Source organism: Schizosaccharomyces japonicus (assembly GCF_000149845.2).
Source record: "Schizosaccharomyces japonicus yFS275 unplaced genomic scaffold supercont5.3, whole genome shotgun sequence".
Classification (NCBI taxonomy): domain Eukaryota; kingdom Fungi; phylum Ascomycota; class Schizosaccharomycetes; order Schizosaccharomycetales; family Schizosaccharomycetaceae; genus Schizosaccharomyces; species Schizosaccharomyces japonicus.
In genome coordinates this window covers 1,409,174-1,422,922 of record NW_011627862.1, presented here as the reverse complement: position 1 = coordinate 1,422,922, position 13,749 = coordinate 1,409,174, and the positions used below count along the sequence as shown (strand labels likewise).

General features: G+C 37.2%; 4 protein-coding genes and 4 non-coding genes across 8 annotated transcripts; 3 read left to right on the top strand and 5 right to left on the bottom strand.

Annotated features, from left to right (window-relative positions):
- Positions 1-461: 461 nt before the first annotated feature.
- Positions 462-2,221, bottom strand: SJAG_01336 (multidrug resistance protein fnx1; the record flags this gene model as incomplete). The annotated part of the gene is made up of 2 exons (XM_002172549.2): positions 995-2,221; positions 462-867 (listed from the first exon to the last, which is right to left on the bottom strand). The coding sequence occupies exons 1-2, from the start codon at positions 2,104-2,106 to the stop codon at positions 462-464; spliced, it is 1,518 nt and encodes a 505-aa protein (XP_002172585.2). The 5' UTR covers positions 2,107-2,221.
- A 1,191-nt stretch (positions 2,222-3,412) lies between these two features.
- SJAG_16288 lies at positions 3,413-3,505 on the top strand. Its single transcript has one exon. It is a non-coding gene; the product is annotated as a tRNA-Ser (tRNA).
- Positions 3,506-4,748: 1,243 nt separating this feature from the next.
- On the bottom strand, positions 4,749-4,852 carry SJAG_16287. The gene has a single exon. It is a non-coding gene; the product is annotated as a tRNA-Leu (tRNA).
- Positions 4,853-6,363: 1,511 nt separating this feature from the next.
- SJAG_16286 lies at positions 6,364-6,467 on the top strand. Its single transcript has one exon. It is a non-coding gene; the product is annotated as a tRNA-Leu (tRNA).
- Positions 6,468-7,304: 837 nt separating this feature from the next.
- On the bottom strand, positions 7,305-7,397 carry SJAG_16285. Its single transcript has one exon. It is a non-coding gene; the product is annotated as a tRNA-Ser (tRNA).
- A 529-nt stretch (positions 7,398-7,926) lies between these two features.
- Positions 7,927-10,545, bottom strand: SJAG_01335 (DUF1741 family protein). The gene has a single exon (XM_002172548.2). It carries the CDS (start codon positions 10,069-10,071, stop codon positions 8,245-8,247), a length of 1,827 nt encoding a protein of 608 aa, XP_002172584.1. The 5' UTR covers positions 10,072-10,545; the 3' UTR covers positions 7,927-8,244.
- Positions 10,546-11,001: 456 nt separating this feature from the next.
- SJAG_01333 (eukaryotic protein) lies at positions 11,002-12,585 on the top strand. The gene has a single exon (XM_002172547.2). It carries the CDS (start codon positions 11,051-11,053, stop codon positions 12,326-12,328), a length of 1,278 nt encoding a protein of 425 aa, XP_002172583.1. The 5' UTR covers positions 11,002-11,050; the 3' UTR covers positions 12,329-12,585.
- On the bottom strand, positions 12,535-13,701 carry SJAG_01332 (Smc5-6 complex non-SMC subunit Nse4; the record flags this gene model as incomplete). The annotated part of the gene is made up of 7 exons (XM_002172546.1): positions 12,535-12,630; positions 12,676-12,767; positions 12,812-13,031; positions 13,073-13,166; positions 13,217-13,481; positions 13,523-13,603; positions 13,647-13,701. The coding sequence occupies 7 exons, from the start codon at positions 13,699-13,701 to the stop codon at positions 12,535-12,537; spliced, it is 903 nt and encodes a 300-aa protein (XP_002172582.1).
- Between the last annotated feature and the right edge of the window lie 48 nt (positions 13,702-13,749).

Sequence of the window (13,749 nt, the reverse complement as noted above, 5' to 3'; positions counted from 1 at the left end):
GTTGTAATTGGCAACTTACGCAATTGGGAAACACGGTAAGTACATAAACCAAATTAACATGCAGTACTCATGAGCCTTTTATCGTTGAACTTGAGGATAATTTAGCTAGAAATTCAATGCACCAATCTTGATTATTCAGAGATCACAGGTTTCCGAATGCGTAAAAAGTTTTGCTTTGCGAATCTTGTGAGAGAAGGAATTTTTTAAGAGAAAGATAATGCAATTAATGTTCTTTTATCGTTTAATGGTTCATAAGTAGTAGTTGTGTTGGTTACTTGTTCAAGAAGCCTTCAATTAGATAGGAAAGTTGCCATATAACTAGCACTCCACATTTAGCTTTGCTGTTTCTTCTATTTCTATACAATTACTTGTATAATTGTTTTCTTCAGACAGTTTTTTTTTTTTTTTTTGTTTATTATTATTATTGGTATATTTCTATGGCAGCATGAACGAGTTTATAATTACTTTTGCTTAGAAGCGCCATTCATTCTTACAGTTAGCAGACAAAGAAGCCCAATACCAGATATAATTGTACCAACAATCCAATTCATTCGGTATGCTTTTCCCATTTTATCCAGCAATTGACTTCTTTCATCTTGGGGGAAAGTATTAATTTGTTCATAAGACATATTCGACAGTGTATTGGCATTTTTTCCAAGCAGAGCTGCCAAAGTTTGTGAATAAACGACTTTTCCAACGATTACGCCAACGCTGCCACCTATGCTTCTAACAAACATAACAACCGAAGTAACAATCGCCATCACATGCACGGGCGTTGACGCCTGTGCTGCGAGAAGAGGGGGCAGAAACAGACATCCAGAGCCGATTGGATAGATTATACTAAGTGCAATAATCTTGCCGACGGAACTTGAGTAATTTAGATCCGTCAGTGCCCCCATACCGGCAGTCATAAATAACCACCCAATATACATAGGAATCATAAAGTTATTGTTTTCTTAATAAACATACCTGTAAGAAAAGAGAATAAGGATACTAAAAACGCTGGAGCAATAATGTGAATGCCGGAAATATGGGGGTGTCGCCTTTAACATTCTGATAGAACTCCGGTAGGTAATAATCGAAAAGCATATAGTTGTAATTATGCAAGAAGACTGTGAATAACAACGCACATTTTGACAAACTATCAAACATGAATGTTGGAAGAATCTGGTTTCTAGTAGTTTTAGCTTCACAGAAAGCACACACTATAAGCAAAACAACTCCAACTATGATGTAGACAAGCACATTCACGCGAACCCAGTCGTTATTTGTCGCACCAATGGAGAGCCCAAGTAATATGAGCACACTTCCAACAATGCACGTAGTAAGCCCAATAAAATCAAATGTCACCAGAAAGTGTCGGAACGTTGTTCGATCATGAACAGGGACATTAAGAAAGAATACAAGAATTGCTATAGAGATTCCTCCGGTAGGTAAATTAATGAAAAATATCCAACGCCAAGTTGTGCCTTGACATATAATGCCTCCTAAAAGCGGGCCGATGACTGAAGCGATCCCCCATACTGAAGCGATGAATGACGTGTAAAATGACCGATTTGCAAGCGAGGTAATATCAGAAATAACAATAAAACACAGCGACGTTATTCCGCCTGCTCCGACGCCTTGAACAGCTCGACATATGACGAGCATGATCATAGAATTACTGGCACCGCAAAGTGCACTGCCTAAAAGAAAGCACAAGATGCTACTGTACAACACGACTTTTCGACCAAGCATGTCTGAGGCAACACCAAGAAGGGGAAGGACAGCAGTCAATGCGAGCGTATATGCTGAGCCAATCCAAGAATAATCGACCTTGCCTGACAAGTCGTGCACAATGGTTGGGACAGCAGTGGTAACAATGGTACTGTCTAAAGCTGACAGAAACGTAGTCAGCAATATTCCGGTCATGACGACTGGCATGTTATTTTTAGGAATTTCATTTTCTTGGCTTATACTTTCTTTAATATCGCCTGACTGGTTTTCGAGATCAAGAACTGTTGATTTGCAAACTTCTGTAGCAGAAGTGTTGTCACACAAAATTCCATGTTGTCGTTTCATAGACATGCTATTTTCCGAAGAAAACGATATAGCGGAGGCGTTCATTTTCCAGTCAAGGGCGATGGATCAATAATTGGGTTTCAATAGATATATGTATAAAAGCAAAATAAAGGAGCAGGTGCTTCTGCTATAAAAGTTGTACACTTAAAATGAAACACGCCTTTGTGTTATACTGAAAAGAGCTTAAAATAATCGATTTTGTGAGTAACAAGAAGAATACGAATGGAAAAACCGTAAACCCTATATGTGAACTTTGGTGCTTTTACGTTGATTGACGTTACTTGACTTGCACACTGTCTTAATTGAAGTAAGAAAAATAATTGTGCACACAAGGTGATTTCTTTTCTGTCATTCTAAACAGTCTCGCATATTGATTTCTAGACGGTAAGCGAAGGTGCCGAAGCTTAGTCATATTCTCTCTTCCAATCATTTTGTAGACTCCGACCGCTTACAGTTATTAATAAATTTTAACTCGTCGCCCGTTAAACAGAGCCGAATGTTTAATTTATGTATCCTATTAGATTATTCATCGCCAACTTTATACTATAAAGCTGAACGCGCCGAACATGTGCGATGAAATGAGAAATACGATACGCATCTTCTAATTGTTAGGCTCGAGGAAAACTTATAAGATTTGGATTGCAAATAGAGTGAACTTTTAGTGAGAATGTTTTCTGGTATACAAATAAGGAGAACAGTTTAGTTACGAAACGAAGCTGGACTTGAAGAAATTACCTTTTTCGAGTTGCTTCAAGGGCTAACCTAATTTAGATAGCTTTTTCCTCGATGACTCATTCATTTAAAATGAGGAACGACTTTATACGGCATGGTATAAATTTATTTCGTTATTCTACTTAGCGTGTAAATTTGTTAACTATATATACTGTCTGTAAACAACAAAGTTATGGATAATACACACACATCGACGTTGCCTATTTGATATATCATGTATGCTTGAGGTCTTAACTAAGTTAACTGAAAAATTTCTCTTGCTCAGCTATAATGAAACTGATTAATTAGATTTGTTTTGCTTTGTCCTTACTAAAACTTTCTTCTTACAATATAAGAAATTACATTATTACAATTTTGCATTTATTTAAGATTGTGCTTGTACAAGACGTTTAATGCATGATCTTATCTGATATTATTAGTCGATCAAATTCTTGGTCAATAATTGGATAGTTTATTATTCATGCGAAGTTTAGTATCAACAGTTTGTGAGTGTGTTTCAGCCATTACCATTATGTCATCAACAGTTGGCTTTTCGGCTTTATAAATTCCTCTGCGATTCACGTTTGGCGTTCGTAATTATTCTTATTTCAATAACAGTTTTCACCGAATTTCAACGAGAGTCACTATGTCCGAGCGGTTAAGGAGTTAGACTTGAACTCGTTCAGGCATCTAATGGGCTATGCCCGCGCAGGTTCAAGTCCTGCTGGTGACGAAGCTCTTTTACTTCGCATTCTTCTATTATTTTTTGCGATGAAAAATAAGCCTTAGTTAAATTGTTTAATTTTAGTGAAAGGTTCTAACCCTCCGCGTGGGTTTATTCGTGTATCAAAATCATGGAAACAATAATTCTGCAAGGACCTTCTATTTGATTAATAAATCCATTCAATAATAATTAATTATCATCATAGTTAATTTTTCTTTCCGTTTGAACCCAGTATTAAGGTTTTCGCGAGTTTGATTAAGGTTTCGGCCCTGCAAATAAGCGAACAACAAAAATCTAATCTCTGCTGTATGTATCAAAATTACGTAGACCGGTTTAACAGGCAATTAAGAATACTAATAAACTTATGCCTAAACGTCGCAATTCATTGGTGATTTGTTCATTTAGTTAGTTTGTCTTTTACCGTGGTTTTCGCTAACACATATTAATAAAGCTAAGCGAACCTCAAGCAACAATTACTTCAATTTATGATTACGTTATTAATTAGATTTGACGAGTTAAAGAAGACCCGTGCAAATGTAAAAGGGATACGACATAATGAATTTGTTGACAACAACTCTCTACTCAAAGTTATAAAAAATTTGTTTAGTAAGATCTTCTGTAATTTACTTTACTGAGAATATTATAGTAGCTCTCAATAATTAGTACTCATTTTTTTTTAATTAGACTTTTTTATAGTATCATGGCTTATTGTTTACTGAATTTAGTAGTAAATAGTACCTGATATAGTCGCTACTTTGTTACTGCAAGCAATTCCACAAGAAAGAAGTAAATAATAACGCCTTTGCCAAATAATTCTGTTATTATAATACCATACTGGGTCAGTAACTCTAAACTTTCCCGTCGATCTATTGTCTTCAAGCAAATTCTTAGAATATTATTAATTCATTTTTATTTGGAATGCCTAATGAAACAAACTTAAACAGTTTATTCTTAAGCACGTGGCGTCGTTGTTCTTGTGTAACAGTTCTTTTATTAGAAAATATTCATACTGGTAGAATGTGATCTGACAAACTTGTACACCTTGGGCTTTCAACGCAATGCTCGGATGCCTCAAATTATTAGTACATTGCTTGCTATTGTTTGATAACACTGGCGTGTCTGTTTAAGAAAGACTAAAATGCTTTACTCGAAGTAATTTAGTTGGAAACCTAATTTAGCGAGACACGACAATTCCCTAAGCGACGAAAGAAAAAAGAAAAGAAACCGAACGCAGCAACAAAAACGAGAATAATGCAGCGAGCGAGGTTCGAACTCGCGCGTTTATCAACAGCAGAGTTTCCATCGACCGTTCAGTCAACTTAAATCTGCCCCCTTAGACCACTCGGGCATCGCTGCTTCGGATGCTCAGTGTGGTTCAGGCGACATTCTACAATTGAATGCTGTGTGTCAGTAAGCCTCTGTCTTCGATACTGAGAGCTGTAATACCAACCAAAGTGACATCCCCAAACTGTGTGAAGACATTTAAGTAAGATTCAAGCCTCACTACCTACTAGTATTGACAAATCGTGTAAATCCAGATTTCGCTTGGTGCATACAGTTAGTTATTCTTGTAATTCTAAGTGATTACGGTCATTGACGATAAGGATGAGATTATACAAACACATTTGTGTCACAGCAAATTAATTACATAACGTTCACTTGAAGCTGAAAAGTAGCAAATAACAAAGTACTGGTCGGACAGTCATCATTGATTTTTTTTTATAATAATGTTATTTGATAGTAATTGAGCTAGGTTTCTTTTCAGCTACGAATGTACTAGTTCTAATGTCATTGAGCCCTCACACTCTGGGATTTGTGTACTGCCTTTGCAAGTTTAAACTACAGGCAAGTTTTTGAACCTTCACACTTAACTTCCCGTAGAGTGTATACTTAACGTGAAGCTATATCATTAGTATTTAGTCTAGTTTTAGAAGATTGATTTCAACAACCAGTCTCTGGTAATTGACATGCAATAATCGTTGCACATTGGCTTTACTAGATTATGTTATGCAAAACTTGGAAGAAAAAGAGACGTCATGAGATACTATAAGAAGCAAGGCAAGAATTAACATATGCAAATGACGTATAAATTTGATTGTAAAGGCGAAAATGTAACATCGCAACCATTTCAGAACTCATTTCGTACATTCATAAAAAAGACGAGAAGAACGAGAAGAAAGTACCATATCATTTAGCTAAAGGAGGAATATACGAGTCATTTGTAAGAGTAGTCAATTAGTCATGAGTCCACTGTTATTGACTTGTGTTTTATTACACTAGTATTTCGTTTTGGTACATTGATCGTTTATAATTATGCTCTATATCGAGACGGAAGAAAAGAAGAAACTCTTCCTAACAATCTGAATCAAATTCTTTCTCGCTTGCATCATAAAGATTGAAGCAAACAAAAAGGAAACGAGCCGAAATTGTCGGCAATAATGATGTTCAACTACTAATATTATGAGATAAACCTTGAAACCGTTAGATTCTAAAGAACATTCGTTTAAACTTTACACACACTACTCCTTCTCCTGTGGAAACTTGGGTTCCAGCAAACGATTCTGCAACAAAGTCGGTAAATGGGAGGTAATGGAACAATAGCTGATGTCTTGGGCATCAACACAGAACCTCTTTCCACTATGGAAATTTAGGTGAGAGTGACGACTAATTTCCTCAAACAAATAATTGAGAAATAGAATAACTTCTTAGCACTACGACCAAGCAAAGTTCAAGAAAGGCTAGTAGCAACTAAAGACCGTCCTCACTGTGCATCTGCACAGTTAGACACTCTCAAAGGTAGTAGTCTATTGACACACAGCATTCAATTGTAGAAGAAAATGCCCCCCGAACCACATTGGGCATCCGAAGCAGCGATGCCCGAGTGGTCTAAGGGGGCAGATTTAAGTTGACTGAACGGTCGATGGAAACTCTGCTGTTGATAAACGCGCGAGTTCGAACCTCGCTCGCTGCATTATTCTCGTTTTTGTTGCTGCGTTCGGTTTCTTTTCTTTTTTCTTTCGTCGCTTAGGGAATTGTCGTGTCTCGCTAAATTAGGTTTCCAACTAAATTACTTCGAGTAAAGCATTTTAGTCTTTCTTAAACAGACACGCCAGTGTTATCAAACAATATCAAGCAGTAATGACAAGTTCCGTGGTATTGACTGCCTATTGTAGCAATTGCGCTATGAACTATCTTATATTACAAGTTCTCTAAATTTTAACGTTGTGCTATCTCAACTCATTGAGAAAAAAGAAATGAATGCAAGAAATATGTTTAGGCCGCTAGTTTAGTACAAAACCTAGGACATCCGAGGTCCCATTTTTCATGTTTAATCAAAACAGAAATATCGTACATTAGGTTCGCTAGATACAAACCTTAAAATACTTCCTACAGAAATCTAAAAAAAATGGTTAATTGCTGAACAAAATTTTGGCGAACGGTCAGTACTAACTTTAAATGATATTAGTAATAGTTTTTAGGCTTTGAAATTAGTATTGGTTACTGTAATAACTATAAACAGTTGGATTCTATGTCTCGCTTAATCGCATGGCCGAAACCTTAAGTCACAAAAAACCAAATCTTAAAAAATCCATAATGAAAAGTAAAATATTAATTGAACTCTGGTTAGCTTCATGAGTTAATGCAACAGTTACTTTAATACAGTATTATTTTTTGCTGCTACAATTCACCAACTTTCCCGATGGTGTCTCAAGCGAGGGTTCAGATCATTTCACTAAAACTAGACAAAATAACCGCTGTTGTGTTTCGCTTTTAAAAAAGACGAAAAAGCTGCGCAACAAAAGAGCTTCGTCACCAGCAGGACTTGAACCTGCGAGGGCATAGCCCATTAGATAACTGAACGAATTCAAGTCTAACTCCTTAACCGCTCGGACATAGTGACTCTTGTTAAAATTCTGTGGGATTTGAGATTAATAACTCAATGTCTTCTCACATTGTGAGTTAGTTGATTGCTCAATTGATAGTTTTAGTTACACGGATAAAGAACAATTCCGTTGATACAGTCGAGTTTTTTAAACAAAACTTTTTTCCTTCCAACCACATAGACAATCATCCACGAATATCTTTTGAAGAGTCTCATCAAATATACAGCTTTAAGTAAAAACACCTTTATTAATTTATATTGAACACTTTTCAAGCACATTACTCACATCGTAGCTAAAATTAGAATGCTCCACACACTCAAATATCCGAGAATGCAGTTAGTGAATATTCAAATTTACCTATGGAGCAGACAATGAATAAGGACTGTCCCGTAAATTTTATTCTCAGCTTCGACTATTGAACTTCTATAATTCAGCTTTAGTCAATGTTGTTTAATGAAGCAAATACATTGAGACACCTGGACTGTTGGTACATCGTTACCGCCTGTATTAAGAAGGCATTCAAATAAATTAATGAATGTCATTAACTTCGTTTATTAACTCCTTAACTGCCAATTCATTACTGGATAAATAGGTAACCTTTGCAGAAATACAATAATTCCAAAGTACACTTTTAAAACGTCTTTGTCTCTAGAACAGCTACTAACCCTATGAAATGTTTATTAAAGTAGTGGACGTTAATACACTCACACCTCAGTTCATATTATCAATTCTATAATTGTCTATTAAGTTAGGATGTTATACAAAACATAACAAAAGGACTCAATTCCATCGTCAGGAGTTTGTTGATACCATTTCGTAGAAGAGTAATTAGCTTTGCACATTAAGAGAATGAAAAAGCTGTCATTATTTTTCGTGTTCGTAGGCCATGTCTTTAGTACCCAAAGCGGTATCTGCTAATTCACGACATAGTATTTTGTACATCGATTTGGAATTGCGTTCCGTAAATATAACTTCATGAATGTTTTTTAAGTCGCTGGGGATTTGCAAACTTTCAGTATGCTTTTGAATGACAGACAATAAATCATCAGTAACGACGATTTCACCGCTGGGAGCACCACCTGTCAAATCGTCCGAGAGTTTAAGCAAAAGTTCCATACATGACTTATTCTTCCAGTCCCGCTTTTCTAGTAACGTTCTTATCGCAGTCGTGCCATGCACGAGTTTGTAAAGTAGATCGACCAATTCCTCGGTAGTCTCTACAACAGAACCACTTTCAGATATTACAAAGCCGAGCAGTCCAAAGAATATATCAACTGTCTCATTTACGACTGCGGACGGCGACACTTCGGTTCGGTAGAGACTAGCGAAAAAGTGAAGACAAAAGAATAGCGTCCGCCAAAGTTCCTTCCAGTGATAATGAAGCCGTAATCCTTCATCGAATAGAAGAAATATTGCATGTCGTATATACGAAAAGGAAAGGTTGTACATTATACAGTTGAGATTGCGCTTCAAATTATGCTGTAAAGATATCACAACAACATCCAACATAAAGACTAATGGAGGCGCGGGTGCAGAAGGGAATGTTAAAGTAGGTAACCTTTGGCTACACAACGTAGGACTGATGGACATGTCCTCGTTCAGTAGATTGTTGACAAAGAAGGTTTTGTCAGTCATAAAATGAAGCAGGTTAAGGAAAACCACCGATACCCGTCCAGCAATCGGCGAGCTTCGCTGATGAGCTCCAATGTATGATGCCAGTGATATCAAGTTAGAGAGTGGACAGCTTTCAGTGTCTGAAGGGCGCATGTCAAAAAGAAGCAATAGAAAAACTTTGTTACATGTAGCCATTTCGTAAAGAGCAATTACGTACAAGGTACGGTCATCAGGTAAGGCAGAAAATGCGGTTTCCTGTTCCTCAGTCGGCGGATAGACTGTACGAGAAAACGATAAGAAGGAGAAAAACCCACTAGTATTGGAAACCTCTGGTTTAATTTCACGGTATGTATCGCATAGGCTTGACATCGCCTTTGACACGCTCAACAGATAATTCGTCATAAACCCTTCGTCGGTGACATGGGATAACTTTACGCGACATGTATTCATAACTTCGAATCGATCGCATGCCGATAGCAGACCAAGGGTGGTAACTGCAATGTCTATTCCCTCTGCTTTTGCTTCTACGATTGAGTAAAGTGCACGAAATACAGTGTCATCATCGAACACATGTGAGATTAGAGTCGTTGGATACAGAAAGAACACCGTTTTTCGTAAGAAAAGAAGTGCTTGCACACCAAAGTCCGTATTCATTTTCTTTAATACTAGGGAACCCAAGTTAAATACAAATCGCGAGAAGCTCTCGTCGATTTTGTCAATGCCGCCAAAAAAGCTGATCACGGTAAGACTAAAATCAGGCACTTTTCGTGCAGAAAGATCTTGGAAAACAACAGACAGCGTCTTGAATGCGTTTATTACCCGTCGTTCTTCAGAAGGTTGAGATAGGAGCACAATGACACACGAAAACATACTTCGCAACTTGTGCCGCAAATGATATACATCGTTGTCATTGAATTCTGACAATAGCGTCCTCAATTCTTCTACGTGGTCTTGTAGCAGAAAAAACTCTCGCCAAAATAGGTCATCAAATTCATCTGCAGAAGTCTGCGGATTCAACACTTGTTTGTACAGTGTGACAATCTTTGGCGTCGTGTCCACGGAGTTCGCTTTGTTCATCCTTGAGTAAATGTAATTGATGCTGTCAGATATCTAATAGTAAAATGAACAAGCGAGAACAGTTCTATGAAGATATTGTTGTTTGAAATAACAAAATGCAATAAATAAGAATGAATGAATGCGTACAAGGAGTAATGAAATGAATAACACGTGGGACAATGTGTGAGAACAAAGTCTTTGGATTGTTTCCAATACTAAGAAACCGGGAAAATTTCAGACTTTGAGGCCAGTTACAAAACACGGTCTCAACAGAAAGAATTCATAACTAATTGTGAATTATAAGCAATTGAGTACGGAAGACAAAGAAGAACGACTCGGTGAAGAACTTGTTCAGGTGCGGATATCCTATGGTGGAGGTAATGTTAGGGGAATGCCCACGCGAGGTAGAGGTAATGGAGAGTACGAATTGAATAATTGGAAATTAAATAAAAGGGAATATGAACAAAAAGAATTGCATTCTGGCACGAATTCTGTGTGAAAATGTGAAGAAAAAATATTCTAAAGAAAAAAAAATAATTATATATAAATTTTACAAACATCAAGTGGGGATAGGGTATTTAATTATTATTTAATCATATAAACTAATAAAAAACCCAATTAAATCCGACAAATTCGGGCTTAATAGATATACACATGCCCGATGGAAATTTCCGACCAAAGAAATTGAATTAATAATTATTCCTTAATATTCCGGATAATGAGATTATGGAAATTGAAAAAATCCATAAAATTCGACTAAAATCATTTAAAAAAAAAAAAAAAAAAAAAAGAGGCAGTCCGCAACCAAAACAACTTACGAAACACTAATTCTTATCCTAAAAAACTGTCATTATAGACACTCATCTCTCTCCGCAAATATTCTCAAGGAAAAATGTTTTCGCTAAAGACTGCTCATGCCGTGACATCATTAATATGACGTATGCGGGGTGATAGGTATTTCGCGTGTGCGAGAAGCAACTCTCCGTTCGCGAACATTTTAATGGGGAAATCCAAAGGGAAGACTGTAGATGCAGGCGAAATATTTGATATTTCCGACTTGCTCAGTGAGTCTGGCTTTAGTGTCGATACGAATTTCTCGACAGAAGGCTCAGTGACCAGCGAATTACCTTCCTCAGCAAGCGCGAAAGTTCAAACGAGTGATATTCAGGATGCCATTGACAAACTGTCGGAATACAGAAGCTTAAATGCTGAGCAGAAAAAGGAATTACTTCGTGATTCGTTGAGAATTTGTTCACACAAACTTGTTCATGATAGCGTTGAAGCTATTACATCTGCTGTCCTTTCTATATTAAAACAAGGCCGGTCAAAAGAGGAAATTATCTACTGTTGTAAACTCTTAAACATCATATCTGTCTATTCTTCTGCAGATATTGGTGAATTATGGTCTTTTGCTGAAGATGTTTTGGTACGACATGTTAACGAGAGTTCTTCTACGGAAGTTGTCTGCGCATGTCTTATGTCCTACACTCTTTTGACGTTATTACTCGACACAGAAGACGATTCGGTGTTCGTATTAGAATTCTTACAAGGAATTATAGACTCTGACGGAGCGGTTGTTTGCGCTGAAGACGTTGCGGTGGTTGTTCAATCTGCTTGTTTCTGTTGTGGACTATTAATAACCACAATAACGTCTGCATTGGAAACACTACAAGAAGTTGTGGAGACGCTGCAGGAACAATTGTCGTCTTCTGAACCAGGTGTGCAAATAGCAGCGGCGGAATCAATTGCCATGGCATACGAAAAATACGGAAACATGCTTGATTTAACAGAAAGGGCCAGTAATCCACTTGTACGTCGTAAAGACGCATTAATTAGAGTACTTGTTGAAGTCACCAGAGAGTCTTCAAAAACCATATCCAAGGGACACAAAAAACAACTTCACAAAACTGCTCGTGAAGCCCTTGTTACTGTTGAATCGGACGGCGCTGACTGTTCTCTCAAAGAAAAAATAAAGCTTGCTGGAAAAGTTGTCATCGTTGATTCTTGGGAAAAGCTGTTCCACCTTCAAAGATATCGTTACATTTTTGGTTCAGGATTAGGTCTTTATTTTTCTGGCTTTTCTTTTGTCCGTCAAAGTCTTGGCGCAAAAACAACGTCAGCATCACTTTTAACAGATGATGTCGATGAGTTTGATACACCAATTGAACATCAATCAATTGACCAGTTTGATCGTCGTACACTTGAACGAACCCGTGATAAGCGACGACGTGAAGAACAGCGTTTAAAAAAGGCATTCATGACCAGTGAGGATTATTAGATCACGAAGCTGGAAGGTCTGTCGAAAGCGCACTTAAAAGTCTTTTTGGAAATTTAGAAAGTGATGCATATATAAGTTAGGCATCTAAAAAGAAGTGTAAATTGGGTTTACAGATTCTTTTGTTGTACTTTATCTGTATTTAAGTGTAATCAAATTTTTTGAGTGTCGACACAACATTATCGATGAATGCGTAGTTAGTTATGTATTTAGCCATACCAAGACGTAGAGTTTTCCTCCAACTCTTTAGGAGGTGGCCGAGTTGGAATTAGACTTTTCTTTATATGAAAGGTTTCAATTATATCCTATTGCAAATGTTAAAGGCCTTACGCACATCGGGATGAACATACCTCGTAAATAGCCATGTCAAGATTAAGAACGAGCTGAATATTCTTCACTTTTCCAGAGCTTAAAGTTTCGTCAGAAGGTGGAATCCTAGTTTCTGCGACCGATTAGTAAGGTTTTATTTTAAAGTTATTGACAAACCTAGTATGGGAAGACCATTTTCATCCTCACGAATTCCAACCTTTCCTTCTTTAACTAAGTGACTGACACAAAATAGATTTTCCACTGTTTGCGAAAAGTTTTCCGGATTTGTGATGAATTTGAATAAGCTTACGGGCTCATATTCTTTGAGAATCTTGGCAATTTGCATTACAATACCAGGTGTCTCTTGCTTTTGGGTAGACAAGTCACTTTCTTTTAACTGAAATAAGTTAGGAAAGCATGCAACATTACAGTCCTTACCTTAATAGGTTTAGTTAATGAAGTGACTACTCGCTGTTGTCGGGTGCGCCTAGCAATTTGACGTTCTTTCCTCCGGAATGAAAGAGGTCCAGTCCTAAAAGTTAGCATTGCCTCTCCTGCTGAAACACGCATTTCAATACGTACATGAACTCGACAGGACATGCCCGTTTCTGACATTTCCATGCCATTTCACCGAGTTTAGCCCAGCTGTCCAAGACATCTGCGTTACGAACATAACTTTCTAACGCTGCACCTTCATTGACATTTAGGGCTCTTTTCAATTGTCTCACATAATTCTCAATCTTAAACTTTGTTTTACCAATTTTCAATTGTTTTGTTTTTAGCGATGCAAGATCAACCGTTCGTGTAAGAAGAATAGCATCGAGACTTGCTTCATTAGGTGCCTGAACTGCATTTCGTTAGTTCTAGAATTGTTATGCCCACACATACCAGAAGCAAATAATCTGTTCGCAGCAAGAACAGTTTCCTGCAATCCATCGTTCTCCTGTTCAATGAGTTGAAGACGCGAATCTGAATAATCATTAGCGCATGTAATAAAAAAGTTCATACCTACCTTGTACACGCTTAATGAGGGAACGATAACTCTTACGAATTTGCCGTTGATCCATTGTGTAGAATTTACAGAAAACCTGCACAATAACTGAAGATGACGAACA

Excerpts from the sequence above, each read along its gene's own strand:
- SJAG_01335 (XM_002172548.2), bottom strand. The coding sequence starts at position 10,071 with ATGAACAAAGCGAACTCCGTGGACACGACGCCAAAGATTGTCACACTG.
- SJAG_01333 (XM_002172547.2), top strand. The coding sequence starts at position 11,051 with ATGGGGAAATCCAAAGGGAAGACTGTAGATGCAGGCGAAATATTTGAT.